Source organism: Xenopus laevis, chromosome 2L (assembly GCF_017654675.1).
Source record: "Xenopus laevis strain J_2021 chromosome 2L, Xenopus_laevis_v10.1, whole genome shotgun sequence".
NCBI classification, from domain to species: Eukaryota; Metazoa; Chordata; class Amphibia; order Anura; family Pipidae; genus Xenopus; species Xenopus laevis.
The window spans coordinates 98,680,642-98,695,004 of NC_054373.1; the positions used below are offsets into that span (position 1 = coordinate 98,680,642).

At 37.4% G+C, this 14,363-nt stretch overlaps 1 protein-coding gene across 2 annotated transcripts in view; it reads left to right on the forward strand.

The window, feature by feature from the left end:
• reps2.L (RALBP1 associated Eps domain containing 2 L homeolog) overlaps positions 1-10,131 on the forward strand; it is a 71,363-nt gene extending 61,232 nt beyond the window's left edge. For both annotated transcript variants that reach the window (XM_041582234.1, XM_018246875.2), the window contains 3 exons: positions 2,508-2,653; positions 7,091-7,196; positions 7,919-10,131. In XM_041582234.1, coding sequence (XP_041438168.1) covers positions 2,508-2,653; positions 7,091-7,196; positions 7,919-7,987 — 321 coding nt within the window. In that variant the 3' untranslated portion in view covers positions 7,988-10,131. The remainder of the gene's footprint in view (positions 1-2,507; positions 2,654-7,090; positions 7,197-7,918) is intronic.
• The last annotated feature ends 4,232 nt before the right edge of the window (positions 10,132-14,363 follow it).

The following is a 14,363-nucleotide window of genomic DNA, read 5'->3' on the forward strand; positions in this document are numbered from 1 at the left end:
GCAGGGACAAAACTAGGGGTAGACAGGTGCCTAGGGTGCAATTTGAGGGGGGGTGTTATTAGCTTCCTACTCTTTGCATGAAGCACTGCAGCATTGTAGGGGAACTGGCACAAGCAGTGGCGAGCTGGGGGAATTCACTCGGGTCCAGCAGCGGGTGAGTTCAAACTGGTGCTCACCCAGTCTGTTCTCATGAATTGCAACTCTGTGCCTAAAGATTTCTGAATGTGGGCTGCGTCAATTGGGGCAGCAGACCTGCACCTAAAGCATCAGATGTAAACTCACTTAATTATGAGTGCTGCAAATGTTGGGATAATAACATGTTGGGATAATAATACTGGGATGTGTTTGTTTATGAGCCCTGATAAGTTTCACTGACTGATGTAAATAATAGTCACGTTAAAGCTCAGAAGAATAGGTTGGTTCAGTATAATTAAAGGATGATAACATAATAATTATTCTTTATTTATATGCAAATATGTTACCATGCAATGATTATTATTTGTTTTGTATAAATTATACATCAAATCAGATTACAAACAAGACAAGGAGGTAATATATATTACAAAAGAAAATTAATTCATGGTTTTTGGTAGCAGTTGTTCCAAAAAAACTGTTTGTGGGTGGAGATTCCCTCTAAAAGTATATAGAAGTTATTTCTCAAATGAACTTATAAAGTTAGTTTGGCACTGGTCCCTTCTGCTTATAAATCAGTGTTTAGTGTTATAGTACTTTATTTTAGAAAACGTTTCAGTCTTTCATTATCTTTGATATCACATTCAATATTAAAAATTGGATCTTTGCCTAACCTATTATTTAGCCATGTTGGCTGCCAAAGAACAATGTATCCCACACACTGTATCAGTTTCCTCTTAACTTTTTAGGATCTGCTACTAATTCTCAGGAGCATGGTCTAGTTATTGGTTTGAGCTAAGATTCTTCTCTGCATCTATTACAGGATGGAGTGGGATAGTTTTCATAAACAATGAATATTGTGCTCACCACTAAACAATTTCAGATTATTAGGTGGAGGGTGTGGCCACAAGAATCATACAGACTGAAAGAAGACAGACATTTTGTGCATTATTATACCCAAAAATGCCCTCTACTTTAAAGAAAACAGGGATTGTTTATTCATATAGTGCAATATATTCACTGGTCAACAAGATCAAAGTCATCCCTGGTCTAACCAACCCTACACTAACCTTTATCTGATTCATTAAGGATTCTAGTACTTTTTTGAGCATTTCTACAGGGGCTTAGTTTTATGTGTAATTTGCTTTGTTACCCAGCTTTAATATATTGCAGTATATGGACAAACAATGGCTGTATTGTGTAAAAGGGAGTTGTTTTACAACCAAACTGTTGAAATGTCCCTAATATATGAGTGCAGATGATCTTCTTTCTGTCTGTATGATAAAGTAATAAGGCGGGTCTCTCATATACAGAAAAATGCCATTTGACACCCTTGGTATATATACTATTTCAAAGAATTTCATGGTCATTTCTGATGTAATGTCCTGAGGGATGACATGTATGACATTTTGCTTTTGCCTCACAATAGGCTGCTCAACAGATAAAACCTAATGTCTAGTTAGTGCTCAAAATAAATATTGACTTTGTACCCAATGGAAAACTCACATTCCTGAACTATCAGCTTGCGGGTGTTAAGTTACTTAATTGCTCTCACCCAACTATTTTATCTGATTAGCAGTACCTGCAGAGAACTGCAAATGATGCTCTGTTTTCAAATTCTTCTCAGAAAAGAGAAAGTATCCGAAATATCCGAAATCCAAAAAATTCCAAAAACTCCCAAAAAAAAAAAAAAATTCCGAATTTTTCGGGATTTATTAAAGTCCTATGGTCTTAATTATCAGAGTCCAAAAATCCAGCATCTCAAAGCTCTCTGGATCCTGTATTAGTCAATGGGGAAGGTCCCAGCTGCTGTCTGTACCGATATCTGATGATTTCGGGCCAAAAAGTCTGCATTATTTTAATGATAAATAAGGTCCATTTGGGCAGTTGGAGTTGCTCAGATTTCTAACTTTTCTATACTTAGAAAAATTCGGACCTTGATAAATAACCCCCTTAGTTCTGATGTTCTCCTTTTGCATGTTCCCTCTGTGATAGCAGATTGGTTAGCAAAAAATCAAACATGTCATATCCAATCATGGATTTTTAAGGAAAGCCTGTAGCAAGGCTTGAGTATATTCAACTTCCTCCTTCTCCAGTATTGATGCTGCTTACATTTTCTACCTGAGGCAACTCCTGCAATGTCAACCCCCTTGCCTGCTTACATTTCCTGCTTGGGAGTCTGTGGGGGGGCATCGCTAGTGAGGAGAGTGCAATTGCACTCTCTTGCACTAGAAAAGCCGAATTTTGGAGATGTAGTGCTCTATATTTTCTCTGTATAGGCACTTAACTAGACACATACCTTAATTAAATGGATAAATGCAATCATTGAACATGTGATATAAAATTAAATATGCATTTTGTTTGTGCCTCTAAAGGAAATCTTGCTTAGCCAGCCTCCAATGAAACCATTAAGACGCAAATTTCTCACCGAAAGTCAAGTACTGGAAAACCATGAGTTGTCATCTGTATCAAGTGTGACGTCATCTGTTGCATCACTCAAGTCTCATCCTTCAGTTCAAAAGTACTTTCATTTATAAAACAATTGCTAAATGTTTGACATTTGATTGTTCTGTAAAGTGGGTTTTAGAAGTACAATATAATAATAATAATGAGCAAATAATTTAAATTTAACACAGTCCCTTGGTACAAACTAAACTTCATGAATCCATATTGGTGGCCAAACAATCCTTTTGGGTTTATTTAATGTTAAAATGATTTTTTTTTACCAGACTTAAGGTCTGATGATACAAATTAGGGAAATATTTTTTATCTGTATTCTGTTCCTTATACTTTTTTAGAATCTGTTCATAGTAAGTGCTTTTGCATCTGCTCTCTAAAACACTATCTGTTAAATGGAGTGCCAACTTATCTTGCGGTGCCTAACTCCCTAAGAATAATGCCAGCTCTTCTTTTACTGTCACCTCTCCTGTAAAAAGCTGTTATATTATTACCTCTCCTCTAAAATGCTCTTCTTCTAAATTCACCTCCCCTCCAAAAGTTCTTCTTCCACCATCACCTCCCTCTAAATAAAAGTCAGGCTTTGTCAATACTACATCTGATCTCTTCCAAGCTACTATGCATTCCCACCAGAACACAGCTTTCACAGATAATTTTAAAGCTGAATATTTTATTTTTAATACCATTTGGAACATTGTACACCAACATTAACACAGGTATTTTGCTTGTGTAGGACACCATCAATAAATCTTTAGATTTTTCCTAACATACTCTCTTAGCTACCAGCCTTGAATGGTACAGTTATCCAAACTGTAGTAAATATTGAAAGAGTGTAATTTTATGTAGGCTATCAGAAAGTACTGGCAGAAGGAACGCCTTCTGTTACTGGCAGCAGACTGAAACATTGTTGTATACACTAATACATTGTTTACAGACAAGAAGCAATACACCACCTTTCATTTTCCACATTTCCACAACTTCTGTATTTCTGTGCATTTGTCAGCTATTATTGTTATATAAGGAACATTTCTAAAGCCATAGGGCATTTCTAGATGTTCACTTGATGATATAAGTAGAAATTATTGAACCTACAGCAATTTTTTTTAGGAAAACCCTATATAAAACACTTTGGAAAAAGATGTCCTGTTTTGTATACCAATGTTTTACATACCAATGAAGCAAAGTTAAATGGTTATTCTGACAATGTATATCTGTGTATCTATAATATCATTGTAGCCCGTCCTTGAGTGCGCTTTAGCAGTGTTGAGATTATAGTGTGGTTTTGGTGTGCCTTGATTCCAATGCTTTCCAGATACCTTTGTGCTGTGGGAAACTCCCTGCAACTCCCAGCAGTTAGTGTGCGTGTCCATTTAAACATCTTACCTTTCGGGGGAATCATGTAGGTCTCGTGAGGTACAGCTTAGCTAGAAGAAAAGTGTCAGCAGTCCAGGGGGTTCCTTCAAACAATAACTTTTTTATTGAATAATTGCTAGTAGATCTTAGTCACAGCATTCAAGCAGCATAGAATCATTTAAGGCAAAACATGGAAAACCTTCACATGTTGAAATATTGCAAATAAATTCCTTTTAAGGGGTAGTGCCACCTGTCTTGGTGATTTTCCCCAGCACAAGGGGTCCCATGGGGTATCTTGCTCCTCTTGCTCCTGAACTCACCCACTCATGTCCCTGTCTGGTGGCTGGATTACCGCGAGAGTGCTAACCCCAACTGCTGTCTTTGTTGGAGCCAGAAAGATGCTCACTAAACACACTCCCTCTGACTTTTACTCCTAGAGCGATTATTACACAAACTTCTACCACTAGATAAACTTTCCATAACCAGGGCCTGTCACCGGCTCAGACCCACTCCTGTACCCACCTCCCCGCAATGTAGAGAAAAGCAAGGAAGAGAGCCCGAGCACATGCACAATATCTTTTTATAGTTTTAAACTCTGAAACCTACTGGGCAAGCGCTGAACTTAATCCAATTACAATGGACACAGGAAAGGTGCAGTAGCTGCTTGGGTGGATTGAAGGACCACTTCAGGTGTACAAAATACAAGGGGAAACTGTCTAAAACACTTACCCTCAGCCTTTTCTCCTTTGAATGGCTGCCCCCAGTGCTACACAGCAGCTACACAGTCGTTTTAGTGTAGTGTAGGGCAACATGGCATTATATTTTTATTACCGTAAAACACTTTCATTTTTTGATGTCCTTTAAGAGTCAAATGTGCGGTTTTCAAACCGGAAATTCATCTCTTCTAGGGCAGAGAGTGCAATTGTGCTCTCTGCACTAGCGTCCTGGACCCCCCCCCTCCCCCAGAGCAGGGGCCAGGATCACCCTTGAGAACAGATGACACAGCATTTGGGACCTGGAAAAGCAATATTTAATTTAAGACCATCTGCTAATAAGCAGGAGAGTTAGGTTGTGAAGATTAAACAGAAAGTGAAGCTTAGCAAATGAAGTGATGAAGAGGCAGGGCATGAAGATAATAGATAGTGTTGTGAACCTTTTCTACATACCTATTATTATTATTATTATTATTTATTGTTATATATGAATGAAATATTGATGTTGAAAGAGAAAAACAAAAGGAATACAAACATAAAGGATGTGAACAAACTGAGAAGTTAGGTGTTTTAAAAATACTTCAAAGGTAAATGATAATTGTAATTGGATAATTGCAGGAGTCCAGTGCATGTTAACTCCCAGGAAACTAACTCCCAGGAAGCACAAAATTACCTCTAATTTAAAATTTCCATATGTGTTTGCCAACATAAGTGTGCACAGGTCAGATGAGGAACTAACCAATTATATATGTATACAAATGTACATTGCAACTGAACTGAACACTTGTTCATCTGGATTGTAAGCTAGGAACCAACATGGTGCTTTGTACTAGGCGTAAGATGGAGTGACTATTAATTTGAAATTTTACAAACGGCACTGGTTCTCCACCCATGAAAACAATGTATATGCAATTTTTATGTATGCAATATATGGCAGAATATGTTTTGCTATTGATTTCCAAAATGGTATTAGAAATGTGCAAGAACCAGTTAGGATAAAGGAATTCATCATTTGGTCTCAGATTATAAAAGGTTGCCATTCTCCTCCTCTGTACTATTGGTCATTATTCACCAGTGAGTGACAGGGAAGATGTGGGATGGGTAACAGTGGTTTAAAGCTATGACTGAAAAATTACCAAAGTTTGGGTACAATACCACAGAGGTAAGGAGAAAGTTCTGCAAGTTTTACAGTAGGATGAAAGTGGTAAAAATAGTGATTGGTAGTAGTAAATAAGTGTCCTGTTCATCTGTCCTGCATATGAAAAATATGATTTATGGGAGGACCATTGTAAACTAACAGCTTTCCATAGTTTGGCCTAAGTTACTAAGCACAAAGTTAAATTACCAACTGCTCCTAGCTATGCAAGTGGAATAGTAAGTCATTGTCCATTCTATCTTCCATGTTGCTACATGTAGGCTAGAATGGAGTTGACATCTGTATACTTTAATAGTAGAAAAAGTGAGTGCATTTAACACATTAATTATATGTGGGACACCCACAGTTCAGCACAGTTCAACAGTAAGCAATAATGAATATGCTGACAAGCTGTTCTAATGTAAAATGTACAGCATCATCCTCTCATCCCAGCTACTATAATCCAGTGAACAAAGAAGCTGATTAGTGCCGATTATGCCTATTCTAGGTAATGGACATAGTTTCTATCCCAAGGCTATAGCATCCTTTAGCTGAAGGGGGCCATGCTTTGTTAAACATTTTGCTAGGAACAGACATTGCATCATATGCCGACTGCTATAACTAGTTTGCTGACCGAGGCATGACAAAGTGATTGAAACAAGTGAAAGGCATAAAATGCCCTCTTCTTGCCAAAACATACAGACCATTTTGAACTAATTAAAGAACAGGGATGCTTACTTGTTTGCTTTTAGCTAGACCCTATACCTTTAGGTAATGGCATGGAATCTATTATCTGGAATGCATTAGACCTGTGGTTTTACAGATAAGGGGGTGTTTCTTTAATTTGGATCTCCAAACTATATACCAACAAAAAACCCTAACATTAAACAAACCCAATATGTTTGTTTTGCCACGAATATGCATTCATGCAGTTAGTTACCATCAAATACAAGGTACTGTTTTGTTATAGAGAGAGAGATTGAATCATTTTAAAAATTAGAATTATGAGAGATGGCCTTCCTGTAATTTGGAGGTTTTCACCAGACTGTTTATGAAGCAAGCACAATCTTGGTTTTTCTATAAAGGACACTACATCTAACAAAATAATAATCATGTTTTATAGCTATCAACTCTTTATCATGCAAATATTCTAGCCTAATATTTGCAAAAAGCATCTTAATTCATCTGACCTTTACATCGTGAGCTAATTGCCCACATGTGTTTGGTGTGTGGCCTTTTAGCGCTGTGCAAAAGTAAAGCATTATTTGGTCTGGTCTTTACAAACTTATCCTTCTTGCAGGCAGCCTTCCAAAAGGAAGAAAGCTATTCAGACAGCCATCCGGAAAAACAAAGAGGCCAATGCTGTGCTTGCCAGGTTGAATAGTGAACTACAGCAACAACTGAAGGTGAGGATTGCATTGAAAATTGCACACTGTAACCAAGATTGCCCTATTTGTGAGCTGTCAGAATATGTTGATCAAATAGAAGGTGGAACAAGAAGGCATACTAATGATTTTGTACCCGTAAACGATACTGACTAAGCAAACTTTCATAATGTATCTTGGTAAGAATATCAAGATACAACATGATAGGAGGGCTTTCTGAGGTATCAGCAGCTATTGTAGGCTGGAAGAACAATGCTATACCCCTCCAGTTCCTTGCACATTCCAAGGCAAAGGGTATGCATACAAAGGAATATAATGATATTATTACCAATGGTGTATATAGTACCAGAATAACAGTCGGGCAGATGGCGTTGCGGTCACCAGACTCTTTTGCCTAGCTGGGGTTTCTGCTCCCCTCTCTGCATGTTAGAAAGACAGACAGCTCTCACACCTGACTGGGGAAATAGCTGCTTGACCAAGTGTGAAGTGAGTAATCAGAGTCCTTTCCACCAGCCTACTACAGGGGCCAAGCTCAGTGACCAGCTGTGCAGCAAAAGACATCGCTCACCATTACGGGACTGGACATCTTGCCCCTAGAAACATTGCTTTGGAGATGGAGCATTTAAAATATGTAGCCACTCCCAATGCTGGCAGATAGGATGTTGGTACAGTGTTGGGAGGGGGAGGGCGAGTGTAATGGATAAAATCGTTGGATTCTTATTAATTGTTTTTCATTTTTTTAGGAAGTCCACCAGGAGAGAATTGCCTTGGAAACTCAGCTTGAACAGCTACGTCCTGTTACAGTCTTATGACCATCCAAGAGCTTGCAAAAAAGCAGTAGAAACACTTGTAAAAGGAGAGCTAAATGTGCACATATTTCAATACCTCCATTTCTGTGTCGTGGTGCTGTAAGGCCTTCACGCTATAGACTTTTGTGTTGTTTAATAGCATTGGGGAGAAAGTAAATGTTTCCTGCTTGTTTACAATGTGTACATACTGGAACACATGCTGGCAGTTGCAGCAGGCTGCAACTTTTAATTTTACAGTTAGTGAAGTCAAACTCAGATCATCATGAATAAGTGGCAGCAAAAAGAAATGTTGTAGCTGTGTTTATGTTGACACAAAAGTCTGTTGTGTGAACAAGTCTTAACATTAACAACAATGTAATCAAAATTGTTTTTATTTCCTGTTGTCTATTTAATACAAGAGAGCAAAAACAGTGTTAAAGTTAATGTCCTTCCTTTTATAGTACACTGACTGTGTTTTGGTTGAAAGACACAAGATTTTTTCCTTGTTGAGTAACATGCATTTACATAAAGAAGCCAAGTTGGCTTGAAAAGCAACTTTGGCTGACACCCGTTCTTCAGAATTTCTCACAGCATTTGGGTTGTGGGTGATGTTTGACAGCTGATTCTTGGCAGGGGAAATGGCGGAGATAGCATTTCTATTTTTTCTCTTCAGATCTGCTTAATTGCTGCAATTTATAAATGGTGCTTTCTCCACCATTGTGTATACTATTATTTGCAGTTTTCCATCTCAGGCATTAGAGGCTCAAATTTGATGTGCTGGATGGAGCCTCCAACATGGCAATAGTTAGTTTAAAATGACTCGTAGGCATATTATTATGCTTATGAGTACTGGAAAAGATGGAGGTTTATTAAGCACATTATACTGCAGTTTTCTCAGTAGAGAAAAAGTACATTATTCTCATTTATCAAGGGCTACTTGAGTGCTTCAGCAGTTATTTTTTTTTTGTATTTAAACTATCTGATAAAGGGGCTGCTAGAACTTTTCATATGCGTTTCAAAAAGAGAGGTCTGCACAGTCAATACTAGACCCTCAATAATGTGCTCTGAGCACAGAATATTAGTAATGTATTTATTTTACCAACATATTTTGTTGTGCTGTACCATTAATTCTTGAAGACACAACCAGACAGAAACAAAACAGTTAAAACCAATAAAACTGGACAATGTCATTCATCATATCAACTGCCCTCTTTTGACTTTATTTCTTATGTATTTCTCCTTATATGTTCATGCTTTACTTATAGCATACATGCTGGATTTTACCACTGTTTGCAAACATGGGAAGTTTTATAACTGAAATTGACATTAAAAACACAATGAAACAAATGTTCATGTGGTTAGCAGGCCTTACATGTGATGGTTTACAATCTAGTGGTTGGGTCACGATACTGCTATGCGAAGGAATTGCGATGCTGGTACCAATGGTTTGCAAAAAGCTCCTACATGGACAGATAGTGGTAAGGACAGTCAAACTAAGTGGACTTCAAAAGAAGAGAATGAAAGTGATATAGCCCTTGATTTGGTAACTTATAGGTCTTCCTGTATTAGATAGTATTGTCATGGTCACCAAGCTAATGCAAGCAGCAGATCTTTGGATCCAAAGCCACCAGAGGGCTAGAATTTGACATACCGGTGCATAAACCAGATATTATGAATCATGTGGCACTCTTGTGTTTGAACTATACTCCCTTTGCATCTTGGGGGATTTTTCTGGTCAGCACTGGAGGGCATTAACTCCACCCCTTCTCCTCCCTTTTTCCCTCTATTGCCACTTAAAGTATTGAAATGTTTTTCATGTCTGATAATGTTATGGATGAATTTAATGTGCTAGATATGATGCAGTTACTTTAATGTCCATGAATGTTGCCTTATTGCAATGCACATGTAACATAGTATGTATGGTTGAAAAAAGACAAGTTCATCAAGTTCAACCTTTAATGCGTGTAATGTGTTTTGTTTTATATATCTTTAACCAACTTAAAACACAAGGGACCTTTAGATTTATATAAAGATTTGCAATAAGCTATGTTATATACATATGTACTGGAAGAAAATGTTTCATTGTATTATTTATCCCTGCAAACCTATACAAATAAATACTGTTATTTAAATAACCGTGGCTCATATAATAAAACTAGTAAGCTCTAGTAGACTCTTTTTTATTATTATTATTATAAAGTTCAGGGAAAGTGAAAATTACTGGCGGGTCCAATATGTAAGAAAACCCTAGTGATAGCAAATGCTATCACTAAAGTCCTGCTAAAAAAGACCTTTATTCCTATTTTATCTGGTGGTGTTTGTCAGAAGAACACATTCCCATACACCCCTAAATACAGTGCCCCCAATATAGAAACAATGCATAAGTCCTGATCCAAAGAGTGATGAACTCTACAGGCTCCATTTCAGTTATATTCTGGGAAATCTCTATATTGCAGGTTGATGTAATTATGAGATCCCATACAATTAGTTAGATCAATGTCTGCTCTGTTTTGTAATAGACTGTCTCAAATGCCATGTTAAAAAGATACACTGCTTATGTGGTTGTGGTGTATGCAGATTGGGGTGTGCTTAAATCATCCCAATTTTTTATTTCAGAATGTGGGCTTGCTGCATGATTTGACAGGCCAAACTTTCATATTCTGCATGACAAAGGTAAATTAGAGAGGGTGTAGCCACGGATCATGCTCCAGGCAGTCTGAAATTGTGCGGAGGTAAAGTATATGTTGCACAGAAAGTTTTCAACTGTTTTAAAGTGATACTGACACTAAAAAATGAATTTTAGCATATGAATGTACATTAAATGTTACCTATAGGTCATGTTGATCATTTTTTGCTGAGAGGTTTGTTTTTGTATATAATTGTTAGTTGAAGTTCCTAAGCCTGACTCTCTGACACTCTGACTTTGCCAACCAGACTGTCCCATCTCAGCCTGTTAGTTACAGTTTCTAATGCTAACGGACTCCTGCTGCACAAATATGGCAGCCCCCTCATACAGGAACATGGGGGATCAGACAGGTAATGTAAAAGCATTGTGCAAATACTTTATGGCAAAGTTAGAAGTAGCTTGCAAAGCCAATATTATAATAGATGTAAAAAAAAGTTTAAATTCAGGTGTCAGTATCTCTTTAACATCCACTCCTGTGGTTTAGAATTCACATATTTACATAAAACAACATTTGGAAACATTGCAAATACTTAGGGGCAGATTTATCAAGGGTCGAATTTCGAGGTGATGGAAGTTTTTTTAAACTCCCATCAACTCGAAATTTGAATACAAAAAACAAAATGTATTAATAAAATAGAATATTTTAAATTCAAGTGAATAAGGCTGTATTTGATCATTCTAATCGAATTAAAATCGTATTCGATCGAATTCTATTCAAAGTATTTAAAAAAAAAATGATTCCAAATAGGTTCTAGGCCATAGGCTAAAACAGCAATTTCGGCAGTTTTAGAAGGCGAATAGTCGATTTTTTTGAAAGACAGTACATGATCAATTTCAATATTCAAATTTTCAAATTTTTTTTCAAATTCAAATTGAATTTGGACTATTCCCTAGTCGAAGTAGACTAAAATTGGCTCAAAATTCGAATTTAAAAATTAAATTTTTCAATTCAACCCTTGATAAATCTGCCCCTTAGTTGATATACTAGAAGCCTAATCCAAAAAGTAACAGAATGGATGCAATTATGGAAAGTTTCTAAAATAAAATCACAAATCACACATTGCAATTGTGTAGCAAATCTATTAAATAATATGGATAAATACTGAACCTAGACAACAATTGACAACAGTATTCGATTAACAAATTATAACTGAATGGCACCTTCATTAGATATTTCTATATAGATTGTCATAAATTCTGGATAACAGCAAGGTGAAAGAATCATTGCAAATACTATATCCACCAAATTGCTGTTCCCAAACATCACAACAATTATATGCCAAGGATAATTTCCATCAGCCCTTTCATATTTCCACCATAGGTCTATGTGACACCTATAACATTTAGGATTGTCTACATTTTCTTGTTTTGAAAAAGAGCCCCAATGTCAGGTTCTCTGGTAGGTGCGAGTAGGCCAAGTCCAGCATTGTCTGTAGATTGATTAATGTCATTAATTGTTGTGATTCAGCTCAGTTAACTATGTATTTTCCACTTATATAAGAAGATCGGTGTGCAACTCGACTGTTCAATCAGGATTGCTATGTATGATGATGATGATGACCTACACCATATATGTTTAAATATATATTTAAATTCCACATTAATAGATCAAAACATGGGCATGGTTGTTAGAGGGTTGAAAATGAGTCAAGTGCAGTAGTGATGTTGAACGGACTCACCATGCCCACCAAGTGCAACATGTTTTGCACTTTGCATCCTGCTTTCCAGTTCATAAATTACCCCTTTGGACTTTCAGCTTTCCAGAGAGTTTATACACTGCCAACCATGTCTCCTGCAACTTACGTTCATCTATGTTACACCTCCTTTCCAGTACCATATTAATTCACCTCTTACACAAGAAGTAACCCCACTCATGGCCCAACCTTCTCAACTTTCAGGCACTAGCTTCAAAAAGCAGCATTGATAATCCACTGACAGGCTTAGGAAATTCGAATAGCTTTGTGAGGTGTAGAAAACGTGCTGTGTGTAATTGTAGAGATTAGACAGACAAGACACATCTTTCAGGAGAAGAGAATGGTCAGAGAAGAAAGATGGATCATATAAAATAAAGGAATTTATTACATGTAAAACAACGAAAGTATATCCTGATTTTCTCTACAATTAATAATACATACATACATACTTACTGATGTAAAATTGATTTCCAGGTGTGCCTCCCTGGACCAAGAGCCATAACAACAGATAAACAATAATGACAAAATAGGGGCGCCACATGAAAATAAAACTTCTCCCTAAAGATACCAGGTAACACTCTCCAAAATAGTCATGTTCATTAATAGTATGTTACAGAATGGCTAATGCTAAGCAACTTTTCCATTGGTTTTTATTTTATTTATTTATTTATTTTTATAATTTTTAATTATTTACCTTCTTCCTCCAGCTTACAAATGGTAAGGTAATGGTAGGGTAATTTGGACCCTAGCAACCGTATTGCAAAAATTGGAAACTGGAAGGCTGCTGAATGAATAACTAATAAAGATTAGTTGCAAATTGTCTTAGATTATCACTCTCTACATCGTACTAAAAGTTATTTTAATGAACAACCCTTTTAAAAGTTGCCTCCCTCCTGGACCAGCCCCACACCCCCTGGACCACTCCCCTTCCATATATAAACTGAAGCCCTGCAGCGTTTTTTCATTCTGCCTGTGTGTGTTTGGAAAAGCTAGTGTAGGGAGAGAGCTGTTTAGTGATTTGAGGGACAGTTGATAGTAACTTTGCTGGCTAGTAATCTACTTGATACTGCTCTGTATTGTAGGGACAGAAGTCTGCAGGGATTTGAGGGACATTTTAGGTTAGGTAGCTTTGCTGGCTAGTAATCTACCTTCTACTGCAGTGCTCTGTATGTAGCTGCTGTGGGCAGCTGTCCTGCTGCTGATCTCTCATCTGCTGACTGCTGCCTGTAACCCAATAGTCCTTGTAATGACTGCTTTTATTTTCTTTTTTGTTTTTTTTACTTTGCTACTGTAAGAGCCCAGTGCTATTAGTCTAGCTGTGTTGGGGAGTGGGACTGGTGTGCTGCTCCTCCTAGTAGTTCACCACTACCAGCACCAACCAGAGTCAAAATTGTTACAAAGTATCTTATTTGCACCTGTTAGCTGTTCTGAGCTCTCTGCCAAAAGCTAATTAAGTTAGAAACTGTTTTTTTTCTGGCTGTTCTGTTCAGAGAAAAGAGGGACTGGTGTGCTGCTCCTCCTAGTAGTTCACCACTACCAGCACCAACCAGAGTCAAAATTGTTACAAAGTATCTTATTTGCACCTGTTAGCTGTTCTGAGCTCTCTGCCAAAAGCTACTTAAGTTAGAAACTGTTTTTTTTCTGGCTGTTCAGTTCAGAGAAAAGAGGGACTTTCCAGTACAAAAGAGGGACAGGGGGTTGAGTGGTCAAAAGAGGGACAGTTGGGAGGTATGCAAGTGCCACCTAGCTGTGTGAGCTTTTTCACATTCTGTCTAAATAACAATAATAATTCCGTGTCCGTAAACATCACCTGAGTGATGTTTTTACAGCAGCAATAATATATTCCGTATCCACTACTGCCTTGCAGGCATTGTTTGCCCAGTCTTTAACCAAGTGCCACTTAGCTGTGTGAGCTTTTTCACATTCCGTGTCGAGAAACATCACCTGAGTGACGTAGTGTGATTTCTGCCCTTTACAGCACAAAACGCAGCGCTGTGTCAACAATGTATTTTTCAGATAC